Source organism: Bubalus kerabau, chromosome 20, assembly GCF_029407905.1.
Source record: "Bubalus kerabau isolate K-KA32 ecotype Philippines breed swamp buffalo chromosome 20, PCC_UOA_SB_1v2, whole genome shotgun sequence".
NCBI classification, from domain to species: domain Eukaryota; kingdom Metazoa; phylum Chordata; class Mammalia; order Artiodactyla; family Bovidae; genus Bubalus; species Bubalus kerabau.
The window spans coordinates 51900790-51913033 of NC_073643.1; the positions used below are offsets into that span (position 1 = coordinate 51900790).

Consider the following 12244-nt stretch of genomic DNA (forward strand, 5'->3'; position numbering starts at 1 on the left):
TGCAGGGTCTCAGGGACGCATGAGCTCAGGCACCTGCGAAGAGAAGGAACAGAGTCAGCATCCATAACAGATGGAGTCATATGGAGATGGGCGTGGAAGCAGTGCCCTGAGTGACTGGGGCGGAGTCAAAAGAGAGCTAGTGGGTGGGGCTTGTGAGCCAGGGGCGGGGCCTATGGCCGTAGGGGTGGAGCCTGAGGAGCTAGAGTGGGACCCGGAAGCGGAAGGGTCAGAAAGTCCGGGGACCAGACGCCAGGCAGTGGAGTGGATCTGGAAAGCTGGGGAGGGGCCTGCAGATGGGATGGGGAGCTGGGGATGAGGCCCCTGGGGTGTACTGAGATCAAGAGGCAAGACAGAGGAGCATCCCGGCCCGCAGGGGAGCCACCTCAGAAGAGCCCGCAGTCTTTGAGGTTCTCCTTGATGATGATGTCGGTGACAGCGTCGAAGACAAACTTGACGTTCTGCGTGTCGGTGGCGCATGTCATGTGGGAATAGATCTCCTTCACGTCGCGTCGCATGTTGAGCTCAAGGAATTGCACCTTGATGTAATTGCCGGCGTCCTCATACGTGTTGGGCCCTGGCAGGGGAGGGGTGGGGGGCTCTCAGTCCCTGCTACGAAGCCTCCTCGTGGCGGCGGGAGGAGTTCAGGCCGAGAGAGTGGCTTTGGAGCGCTGCCCGGTGGCAGGCCAAGGCTCTCACCGTTGTAGTCCGGAAAGCAGATGCTAAGGTGAGCCTTTTTGATCTTCTCCGAGAAGACGTCCTTCTTGTTGAGGAAGAGCACGATGGACGTGGTGGCGAAGTAGCGGTGGTTGCAGATACTGTTGAACAGGTGCAGGCTCTCGTGCATGCGGTTCTGAGGAGGACAAAGGCTGTCGGGCACCGGGGGACAGGGGTCGCCACCCCCCTCCACCTGACTGCGACTGACTGGCCGACCCCAGCCTGCTCTCTGGGCTCCGGGCCCCCACTCAGACAGCTCCAAGACTGTCTCCTCCTTCTCCTGCCACTCGCCCACCCTCCCTTCATCTCCTGATGAGGAGGCTGCCTCGTCTCCTCCTTCAGAGGGCTCTGGGACAAACATCCTCTCTCAGATGCTCCCCGCGCCCGCGCACAGCGCCGTCTCCTCTTTCTCCTCTCCTCCTCCCCGCTCAATCGCACGGCCTGGCTGGACACTCACCACTTCGTCGTCTTCCACCAGCACCATGTCGTAGGCGCTCAGCGCCGCGATGAAGATGATGCAGGTCACCCCCTCGAAGCAGTGGATCCACTTCTTGCGCTCTGAGCGCTGCCCGCCCACATCGAACATCCTGCGGGGCCATGAGGACCGGAAACCTGTGTATCAAGTCTCCCGAAGACGCCCACAGGCATCCCCTGGCTTCCTAATGCTGGCTGGGAAGCACCCAGATGGGCCTGGCATCCGGAGGGGCCAGACTTCTCAGCTGGTGGGGTGTTGGAGAAGTGGCAGGTCTCTAGAAGGGCTGGGACCTCTGCGACCAACAGGCCTCTGGCAGTGAACTTGGGGGAAGGCCTCCCCACTCCAGAGCAGGAGTCAGGGCTCAGTGTCCTACCGAAAGTTGAGGTCCTTGAAGGAGAACTGCGTCTCAATGATACCCGTGGTCTTGACACGGGAGCGCAGCACATCCTGTTCAGTGGGCACGTAGCCTGGGGTTACCAGGCGCTCCAGGTCTGAGAGATAGCTGTGGGAGATATGGGATGTGGGTAGGGTTGGGTGGAGGGGTGTGCCAGGGCCCTGCCTGTCCCCCACCCCTGCGCCTGGCCTGTGCTCTCACTAGCCAGCAGAGTCGTTGAGCTGGTACTCTGAGGCTCGGTCGAAACAGGCCTGGATACCGGAGTCCTTCCACAGCCGCTGGATGATGTCTGACATCTCCTTGGGCATCGTACCCTCCTCGATGGTGTCTGCCATGTGCATCAGCTTCCGGGCGTCGTCCTGAGGGCAGGGGAGTGGTTGGTGGTAACCAGGGGCTGGGGCTCAGCCTCTGAATCCCCAGATACCCTGTTCAGCTAGTCTCTTGGCACACCTGGCGCGCAGAGTCTCCGTACTGGATGTTGAGCGTGGTCATGGCGCGCACGATGGCCAGGATGGACTGTAGCGTGTTGCCATAGATGATGGCAATGAATTCAAGACACTCTTCCAGTGAGTACCCGTCCTGGTGGATAATCCTACAGCCACGGGAGCCAGGTCAGCACCTCTTGGGTGGGTTGGGGATCAGACCTCCAGGGCGCGCCCAACCCCAGGGCTTCAGGTAGGGAAGGGGCACCGCCCACCCCCAGGGCCTCAGATAGGGTAGGGGCACTCACTTCATCTGCTTGACAATGGTACTCTTCCCGGATTCACCGGCACCTGGATTGGAATGGAAACCCTGCCTCAGAGATGCGCAGACCGCACTGTCCCCTCTATCCCACCTGTTTCCCTACCACACTCCCAAAATAAGGTCCTAATGCCCCGGCAGCAAAACCTAAATGTCAGGAGTGACCAAAGGGGGCTGACGAGGCGAATGGACAACCTCAACTCTGTCCTGGAGCCTCCAACACCTGGTAGGCTGTCTTATTTTTCGGAGGCCAAAAATAAAGAAACCTTGAGCTCCACCTTGTGGACGATTCTGGTACTACATGCATGGGATTATTTGAGCCAGGTCAACCCCTGCTTTTCCACCTGGGATGGAAGGGAGTGTCCCCAAGAGGCTCAGAGGGAATTAGCACGTTTTGCTGGGGGAGAAGACAGAGCTGACAGTCCTTCTGAGCCTGCTCGTGTGTGGGTGTCAGGCACAGTTAATGGGATTTTGGCTTAGCCTGTCTTCCCTGGGGTACTCTGGTTTGGTCTCTCTACACACATTCACCTGTCTGGCTGAACCCTGGACAGCCTGGGTGAAGCCTGAGGTGCCTTCTCAAAGTAGTTCCTTCCCTCGGTGGTGGCGGCAGGAGGAAGTACTAGATCAGTCCTATCTCCCCTCACTACCCATGGGACCAAGGACATGGCTTTATCTATTCTCCGCTGGGCCTTAGTAGCCCTCTACATCTTTCACCTGTCCTGCAGGTCTGCCAGCAATAAAGCTCTGGAAACTGAGGGCCACTGTGTGTGGACCTGGGAGGTCCTGGAAGCTACCTACTCTCAGGAGGACTGTGACCTTCTCCTTCCCAAGGGAGCAGCCTTGTGGTGCTTCCGAGGCCCCTGGTTTCTGAGCCCTGCTCAGCAGACCCATCAAGCTAAAGGCTGGGGTTTGAGGGAACATAGCCAGGGCAAAAGTGGGCCTTGAACACATCTCTAAAAAAAGTGTGATTGGCACACACATCTTGGGAGGGGAGGTTGCCTGAGGTTTGAGCCCTCCAGAAAGGGTTTCTGTGGGATACCTAACCTTAGGGAGCCAAAAGTATCACCCATCAGACCTGGTCTTGCTTGGCCTGGCCTCCACTCTGTTGCTAGGCTGTAGGCTCATTCTGTTTCCCAAATCACACCTGCTTCACAGAAGGGCCACCTGCCTGCCCCCAGGCCTCTGACTGGCAGATGTGGCCCCTCCTCAGCCCACCCCCTTACCCAGAAGCAGCAGTTTCACGGTTCGAGCATCTTTCTCAGCATCTTCTTTCAGCTTCTTTTCCAGCTCCCTTGAGTGCTTCTCCTCAGCGCTGGCCCCAGCCCCCATGGTCCTGGCAGGAGGTGAAGGAGGAGGGCCGTGAGTTGGTTCTTCCGGATGGAGGGGTTCCCCAGAGCCAGGCTCAGGCTAGCCTCTGGCCTCCCCGGACACCCTTCTGACCCCAGAACTGGAAATCCAATGGCTGTCTACAGATCTGTGCAGGGCCTGGTGGGGCTGCTTAGTAGGATTTGGGGGTTGTTGGTATCTAAGAGCCAATCAGAGACAAGGACAGGTGAATCCAGCTCAGCCCCCAGCCCTCCTAATCAGGCTGGCATGGCCCCAATCCCTCACCTGCTGACTCTGCACCCCACTCTTTGCCGCTCCCCAAACCCTCTGGAAGGGACCCTGGAGTCCTAGTCCAGCCCCTGCTCCAAAGCAGGGGTACAAGTTCTGCGGGGTTCAGGCTCAAAAAGGGGAAGAGAGGGCCTCAGTTCTGGGGGTGGGGGTAATGAGGGGTGGGCCTGGGAGCAGAGAGGAGAAGGATAAGCCTGCAAGGAGCACCTGCCCACTGCCTAGTACTGGGCTCAGCACTGCTCCTTGCCGAGCTCACACCAGCCTGGCAGATGCACCACATCACTGCACCGATGAGGAAGTGGAGGCTCAGAGGATCACACGGCAGGAGGTGGTTGAGAAGGGCCGGTGACTCTAGGCCAGGGTTCCATGCTTAATAGGGAGTCAAGAAGGAAAGGTGGACATTGCATTTGCCCTGTACCAAGGGCTGGATCCAACCTGGGTGAGGCCTCTACCTGCCTCCATGATTCCAACAGACTTGGGTGGGTGTGCATGTATCCTGTACTGGTGTCAAGCAAGACAATGACATATGTTTGTCTGTGTATACTTGCGTGTAAACATGTGCCTGTGCTTTCATGAGTACAAGTGTATGTCTATGCTTGCTTGTTTGTGTACCATGTGTGTGTGTGCATGGATGCTTTTGTGCACTTCTCATGTGCATGTTTATATGTGTACTTTGCTATGCTTATGTGGGTTAATGTTGCATGTGTGTGAATGTATAAGTGCATGCACAGGTGAAATGCGTGTGTGTGGATTTGCCTGTGTGCACGTACATTTATGCACGTGTCTGCCTGTATGTGTGCACACTTGCATGTGCGTGTACCCATAAACTTGAGGTCAGCAGTCTGACCTGCAGAGGTGGCCAGGCTCTTCCAGGGAACATCTTGCAGGCCTGTTATCAGATGGGAACAGAGTCCCAGAGCAGGTCTGGCATTCCCAGGGGAGGAGCGGATGAGCCCCACTCCTCTTCTGTCCCTTGTGGGTGCTCTGGGACCTGTCAGGGATATCTCCAGGGCATGCCTGCCTCAGCTTAGGGGTTAGATGTCTGTGTGGGGTTCAGACGGGACAGGATGTGCTCCTAAGTGGAAGTGGTTCAGCTGAGCATGTAGTGTTGAGTTGCAGCCTCTGGAGTTTTGCCACCTCCCATGAGAAGACTCAGATCCTGGGCTCTCAGCCCCCTCCTGGCTGAACTCCCCAGAAAACTTGCTGCCTTAGCACTCAACTCTTGCGGACGCAAGGCTGCCAGGGCCCCATATTCTGAGCATTGAGACTGTCCCTAGTGTTGGGCAAGCTGAACAGGCACATGTAAATCAATGAAGTTAGAACACTCTCACACCACACACAAAAATAAACTCAAAGTCGCTTAAACACTTAAATGTAAGACAGGACATCATCAAACACCTAGAAGGGAATGTATGCAAAGCAGTCTGACATAAATCGTACCAGTATTTTCTCAGGTCAGTCTCCCAAGGCAATAGAAATAAAAGCAAAAATGAACAAATGGGACCTAATCAAACTTAAAAGCTTTTGCACCTCAAAGGAAACCATAAACAAAATGAAAAGACAACCTAAGGAATGGGAGAAAATATTTGCAAATGATGACTGACAAGGTCTTAATTTCCAAAATATGCAAAAAGCTGATGCAACTCAACAACAAAAAAACAAATAATCCAATCAAAACATGGGCAGAAGAACTAGACATTTCTCCAAAGAAGACATACAGATGGCTGACATACGTATGAAAAAATGCTCAACATTGTTAATTACTACAGAAATGCAAATTAAAACTACAATGAGGTACCATTTCACACTCATCAGAACGGCCATCATTAAGAAGTCTATAAATAATGAATGCTGGACAGAGTGGAAGAAAAGGTAACCCTCCTACACTGTTGGGGGGCATGCAAGTTGGTAGAGCCACTAGGGAGAACAGTATGGAGGTTCCTCAAAAAACTAAAAACAGAGTTGCCATATGATCCAGCAATCCCACTCCCAGGCATACATCTGTAGAAAACTGTAATTCAAAAAGATACATGCACCCATATATTCATAGCAGCACTATTCACAATGGCCAAGACGCAACCTAGACATCCATCAACAGAAGAATGGATACAGAAGACGTGGCACAAAAACACACTGGAATACTACTCAGCCACAAAAATAAATGAAATAATGCCATTTGCAGCAGCACAGATGGAACTAGAGCTTATAACACGAAATGAAGCAAGTCAGAAAGAGAAAGGCAAATACCGTATGATACCACTTATATGTGGAATCTAAAATATGACACAAGTGAACTTTTACAAAACAGAAACAGACTCACAGACATAGAGAACAGACTGTGGTTGCTAAGGGGGAGTGGTGTGGGAGAGGGATGGAGTGGCAGTTTGGGATTAGCAGATGCAAACTATTATATATAGGATGCATAAACAGTAAGGTCCTACTGTATACCACGGGGAACTAAACTCAATACTTTTTGATAAACCATAACAGAAAAGAATATTTTAAAAGAATGTATAAATATATGTATAACTGAAGCACTTTGCTGTACAGCAGAAATTAACACATTATAAATCAACTATACTTGAATTAAAAAATTCACACACACACACACACACAACACACACGGACCCTAAACATGTAGGAAGTAGACACTGGTTCTGTGAGCTGGGAGCTGGTGGCTTCAACATCTGCCCTGCTGGGTGAGGGGAGATCCATTCAGGAGCAATAGATTATTTGCGCCACTTCAACTTTTAGGTTCCATTTGTCTTCTACCCCACCACCATGCTGCAAGTGGGCCCTGGGAGTCTCTGCAGCCTGTACACTGCCCAGGGGGTTGGGGTGGTACAGGGGCCCAGGTGTGTGAAACCAACAAAAGCCTGCTTTCTACATATTGGCTTTGCTTAAAGTGGGACTCTTTCACTGCCTCCTTGTCCCCACCTGGCTCCCCTTGCCTGCCAGGTATGGCCCTGAACCCTGCTGGATCCCTGAGCCTCCCTAGCTAGTGGCTTCCCAGGTGGCTCAGTGGTAAAGAATCCACTTGCCAATGCAGGAGATACAGGTTCAATCCCTAGCTCAGGAAGATCCCCTGGAGAAGGAAATGGCAACCCACTCCAGTATTCTTGCCTGAAAAATCCCATAGACAGAGGAGCCTGGCGGGCTATAGCCCATAGGATTGCAAAGAGAGTCAGACATGACTGAACATGCATGCACATCAAGGCTTGACTCATTAACTTTGGCCCAGGGCCCCCAGCCCCACTTCCTCCTCTCCAGCAGATCCCCACTTATCCTGGTCTTCCCTGCCTCTGGACATTTGCTTGTGCTGGGCCCTCTGCTAAGAGCTGGCTGGAAGGAGACAGGAAGAATGGGAATTTTGTTGATTCTCGGGCCAGGGGCAGCTGTGCTGTGAAGGCTGTGGCTTTGTCTTGCCAATTCTGAGTCCTGAGTTCCTGGCAAAACACAAAGCCAGGTGAGAAAGCAGTGTGAGTGAACGATCAAGCGGCTGAATGAATGACTGAAAGCTGAACTTGCAAAGGAGACCGTGGGGGAACTGGTGGTCAAGCTACATTAGTGGAGAACAGAATCTGGGTGTGGGCTGAACTCCCACCCTCCCTCCTGCGCCAAGGAGAACACCAAAGTCCAGTCCCAGAGCCAGTGTTTATTAGCAAGATGGAACCCAAAGGCAGGTGCAGCCGGGCAGCAGAAGGCTGCCAGGAGCCCCCACCCCACTACCCAACTGCCCCCCAGAGCTATTTACACCCATCATCTGAAGTGGTGGGCAGAAGGGAGCCCTGGGGAGCCCCTGCAGGCCCCAGGCCTCTGCCATGGCCCTTTCCCCCCTCAGTGCTACCTGAGCCTGGCCCCTCTGCTGTTCTCCCAGCCCCCGAGTCACAGTGGCACAGAAAAAGCGAAGAGGAGGTAGAGAGGCCAGGCAGGGTGGGAAGGAGGGGCCGGAGGGGCTGCCCCACCCAGGCAGGGCTCCTCTTCTTCTATCCCCAATAAATAGAGAATAAATACCCAGGAAAGGGCTGGCCTTGACTGAGTGCCCCTCTCCCAGGCAGGCGCTGGCATCCTGTGCCACCCCCTTCTTCCCTTCTCTGAGTGCATCTGAGCCCCCGCCCCCCACCCCCAGTCTCCAAAGCAGTCCTCGCCTCCACGTGCATGCCAACAGCACAGGCTGATGGAACACACTGGCACAGGTGTGTGTACAGTCCGTGCTCTATCCAGGTAGAGCCTGCTCGCTGCCCGTGTCCTGTTGATCCCGCCGGTGGCTGTCGAGCAGATAGACCCCCAGGTGAGCCTGGGGACTGTGGTCCTGGCCTGACCCGGCCAACTGGCTGTGCCTGGTTAGGTGGGCTCCGTTTTCTGCTGTCTCTGACCAGCTTGGGTCTAAGTTCTGGACGATGCTGCCGTTGAGGCAGGTTATTTACAACCCACCAATAAATACTGTCTTTGCAGGGGCAGGGTGTATATAGAATATAGATATTTTTTTATATATATATATATATATATATATCTTTTATATTAAAAGGAACAAGGGCTAGAGGCTGGCCCATTGCAGGGCTCAGACAGCAGGCCTCATGTGTCCGGCGGGTGGTGGCGGCGGTTCCGGGGTTTTTTCTGGTCCTGGGGTTTAGGAGGCCTGGGTGCCCCTGGGGCCTCCCTGGGACTGGGGGGCACGTGGCGCCAGTAGCCCTGGCAGTACTGGTGGATGAGGCCCACTTCTGGCTGGGCCAGCAGCTGGGCCAGCTCTTGGTAACGGGGCTTTGGGGGGCCGGTGCCCGGGGGTGGTGGAATGCTCGCAGCTGGCGGTGGAATGCTCGCAGCTGGCGGTGGGAAGAGGGCCGTACGGATGTCTTCCTGGCCCAGGACATGCAGCTGCACCCGTGTGATGATGTGCTTGAAGTTGTTCTCGGTGGCTGTACAGGAGTAGAGGCCGCTATCGCCAGACTGCAGGGCGCGGAGCAGCAAGCCCTGTTCAGTGCGCAGGAAGCGGTCGTCCGTGTGGACCTGTAGGGGCAGGGGGTGGAACTCAGGGACTGCAGGACCACCCTGCTGTCCCCACCAGATCAGACCACCTTTGTGGCCACCCCATGGAGGGACACCCATCTGGAATTTCCATGGAGCAAGAAAAACCCACAGGAAGTGTCCATATGACATCTGAATGGCATATGACACTGCCATTTCTGGAGGAATGACCATAAAGGGAGTCTATACAATGAGGGAATTCTGGAGCATACATACAATTTCTATTTAATGAGAATAAACGGATGTTGGGGCACCCTCCTAGAATTTCTGTTTAAGAAGGGACTGCCTAGAAGCTATTTCCATAATAGGAGGGCTACCCAATAGAATTTCCAGATGCTGGAACTCATCCACGTGACAGTTCCATACAGAGAGGTACACTGCCAATCAAGTACACATGTGGAACTCTCACATAAAAAGGCATGCCTACAAATAGTTTCCATGTAATATGGAAACCCCCCAGGGTTTCCATATAACTGGATTCACCCAAATGATTTCCACACAGGGAAGGGTGCTTGGAAGGACTTTCTTAGAATGAGGGCTGCCCCATTCTTGGTTCCTATACCACGCTTCACCCACGTGGAATTTCTACTGTATGAGGGATGCCCCATCCACGGCAAGGACCATGGGGCACAGGAAGTCACCTCGCGGCGCCGGTCACTGGGATCTCGCTGGAACAGCCACTTCACAGTAGCCTGGGGCGAGCGGGGCTGGCACTCAAGGAAGGCTGTGCTCCCTGCCACACCGTACTGCACAGACTCCACGGCGTTCTTATTGGCTGCAGAGCAAGAGGGTGCCACGTGAGAGCAGCACTGCCTCTGGGCAGACCGTGGGCTGGCAGGGGGCACACACAGCCACACACACCCCCACACACACAGGCAGGGCTGTGCCCTCAGGCATCCACTCCTGGAGGGGGTGGCCAGGGACATCCCTTCTCCAAAACCCCTCACCTCCACGGACCATGGGAGGGTCTGTGCAGCATGGGCCCCGTGAGCGGCTCTGCGGGCCGCATGGTGGTAATGAGACACAGCATACTCACCGTTGGAATTGAACCCACGGCACTGCCGGATGGGGTTCCCGTGCCGGACATCCTGCCGGCGGCTCCGCCTGGATGAAGACAACTCCTAAAGAAGTATTCTCAAGAAAGCTTGTCCCCCCAACTCCCCACCACCAGGTCTCTAGAACCCCAAAACTCCAGGCTACTAGAATGCCTCACCCACAGAGACCCCCCCAGGGCAATATCACATCCATCTCTAGACCCCCAGGACAGAGCCTTTTAGTCAGAATTCCCAAGGTCTCAGGGTCTGCACCTCTTAGAGGACGCTGTGTAGCGGGAACAGGCTTGGCCATCCCAGGCGCAGTAGGGGTCCCGGGCGAGGCAGCAGTCGGCACAGGCGGCCCCGTATGCCTGGCAGCGGTGCAGGCTCAGCTGTGTGACGCCCACGGCTGAGGCCACGTACAGTTGTTGCTGTGGGTAGGGGTAGGGGCTTGTCAGTTCCCTCTTGGCAGCCAGCTTTCCTTAGGAGCCAGCTGAGCTGGGCTCCTCCTCTTCCTGTTCGGTGCCTCAATATCCCCCATCTCTCTTTACCATGGGCTTGACCCCAAGGGGAGGTGGGCTCCATGCCCACTCCCAGCCCACCTCGCCTAAACTCACCCTCTTAGAAGAGATGGTCATGGTCTTAACAGGTGCTGGGTCCTAGAAGAAAACAGGCGTTAGCGTGCAACCCTAGGGACCCCCCTTCCTGTCCTGACCTGGAGGTCTGAGGTTAGGAGGTGGCACCGAGGGCAGCTGTGGTGAGCGGGACAGGCCCGGGTGGTGTCACACCCACCTTGAAGACCTCGACCTCCTCTAGCATGAGCTCCTCCATCTCCTGGTCGTCCTTAGGCAGCACGATGACCTTCTGCACTGTCCCGCGGTCTGGAACGGGCCGGGCAGGGCCTCAGCGGGGCTGAGGGTGCTGGGAAAGGGGCACCAGCCTCAGCCCCTTCCCCCACCAGGGCCCAGACCCCCCCAGGGGCAGTGGAGTGGGCGTGCTCTATGCCAAGGTGGAAGAGCAGCCCGCAGATGAGGGGAAGAGGTCTAAGGGGGCTGGCCCTGCATAAGGAGGGTGCCACAGCTAGAGTCTGCCCCTCTGCCCCCAGACCCTCGTTTGGGAAGCTGAGAACAGGATGCAGGATGCGTTCCCCTGGGTTGAAAACTACTGGGACAGCGGTGAACGTGGTCTGCATGTGCACACGAGAGCATGTGTGTACTTGGACCCGGGTGTCCTAGAAGTGCCTGCCTGTCTTCCCTCTTCCTGCCCAAACATGGGTCCCCAGGCACCCTGGGTCCCCGTTCTCCGGCCACCAGGGACGAGGATGGGAATGGGGTTTCCCCACCCCCATTCTCAGTTATCCTGGTAATAGAGGGCTCCATAGGATGAAGGAGGTGGCAGGGGTGACAGGGACAACCTTGTAGCAACCCCCTAGGAGGTCAGGGCCCAGCCCTGTGGGTCAGCACCCTCCACCCAGCGGGCCCAGTGTGGGAGGGGCTGGGAGCAGCAGTGGGTACCTGTGCCCAGGAAAAGCACCTCATAGCGCCCGTCGGCTGCGTCCACCTGGTCCACGGCCACAGTGGTGAGACGGTAGGGCGCGCCTGTGCGGACCACCAGGGGCCGCCGCTGCAGAGGGTAGATGGCCTGGTACATGAGCGGGTGGCTGCGCATGAAGTTGATGACTTCATCAGGGTAGTCCTTGGTGGACTTCATGGATGGCGTGAAGGTTCCGCCAGGGCACTGCAGGCAGGTGATGAGTGTCAGGCCCAGCCCGCCCAGGGCCCGCCGGGCCCATTCGCTCCAGAAGAGGTCTCTCCTGTCTGTGCCCACCTGCTGTCTCCCCCTGCTCCGCTTCTCAGAGCTGCCCCTCATCTGGGCTTCTGCCCTCCACCCAACCTCTCTGCAGGTCCTGCTCCAGCTGAGGTCCCAAGGTCTCACCCGGCCAGGTCCCATGGCCATCTCCCCAGCTCACGTGCCATGACCTTGTGGCAGCCATCTGGCAGAGCTGACCATGGCCTTTCCAGGTCCTCATCCCCACCCACTTGTCTGCTTCCTCAGACTGCTCTTCCAGACCCCTGTCCCCCGCTCCACCCCCTGCTCAGCGGGAGCTCCTGCCCCAGCCTAGCCATGTGATCGGATCATGATGTGTTCCTGCTTCCACTCCTGCGGTGGCCCCATCACACCAAGATCAGGTGGGTCGCCTCCCTGCAGGGGCTCCTGCCCACCCCCCCACCTCCAGCCTGCCTTGAA

The 12244-nt window shown here is 56.0% G+C and overlaps 2 protein-coding genes across 4 annotated transcripts in view; both read right to left on the bottom strand.

The window, feature by feature from the left end:
• GNAT1 (G protein subunit alpha transducin 1) lies at positions 1 to 3653 on the bottom strand. The gene is made up of 8 exons (XM_055557684.1): positions 3548 to 3653; positions 2314 to 2356; positions 2034 to 2175; positions 1785 to 1942; positions 1563 to 1691; positions 1172 to 1301; positions 697 to 850; positions 1 to 574 (listed from the first exon to the last, which is right to left on the bottom strand). The coding sequence occupies exons 1-8, from the start codon at positions 3651 to 3653 to the stop codon at positions 384 to 386; spliced, it is 1053 nt and encodes a 350-aa protein (XP_055413659.1). The 3' UTR covers positions 1 to 383.
• Positions 3654 to 7580: 3927 nt separating this feature from the next.
• Positions 7581 to 12244, bottom strand: part of SEMA3F (semaphorin 3F) — a 28760-nt gene continuing 24096 nt past the window's right edge. For all 3 annotated transcript variants that reach the window (XM_055557932.1, XM_055557931.1, XM_055557933.1), the window contains 7 exons: positions 11512 to 11734; positions 10790 to 10878; positions 10615 to 10656; positions 10271 to 10428; positions 10000 to 10067; positions 9605 to 9738; positions 7581 to 8945 (listed from right to left, as the gene is read on the bottom strand). In XM_055557932.1, coding sequence (XP_055413907.1) covers positions 8514 to 8945; positions 9605 to 9738; positions 10000 to 10067; positions 10271 to 10428; positions 10615 to 10656; positions 10790 to 10878; positions 11512 to 11734 — 1146 coding nt within the window. In that variant the 3' untranslated portion in view covers positions 7581 to 8513. The remainder of the gene's footprint in view (positions 8946 to 9604; positions 9739 to 9999; positions 10068 to 10270; positions 10429 to 10614; positions 10657 to 10789; positions 10879 to 11511; positions 11735 to 12244) is intronic.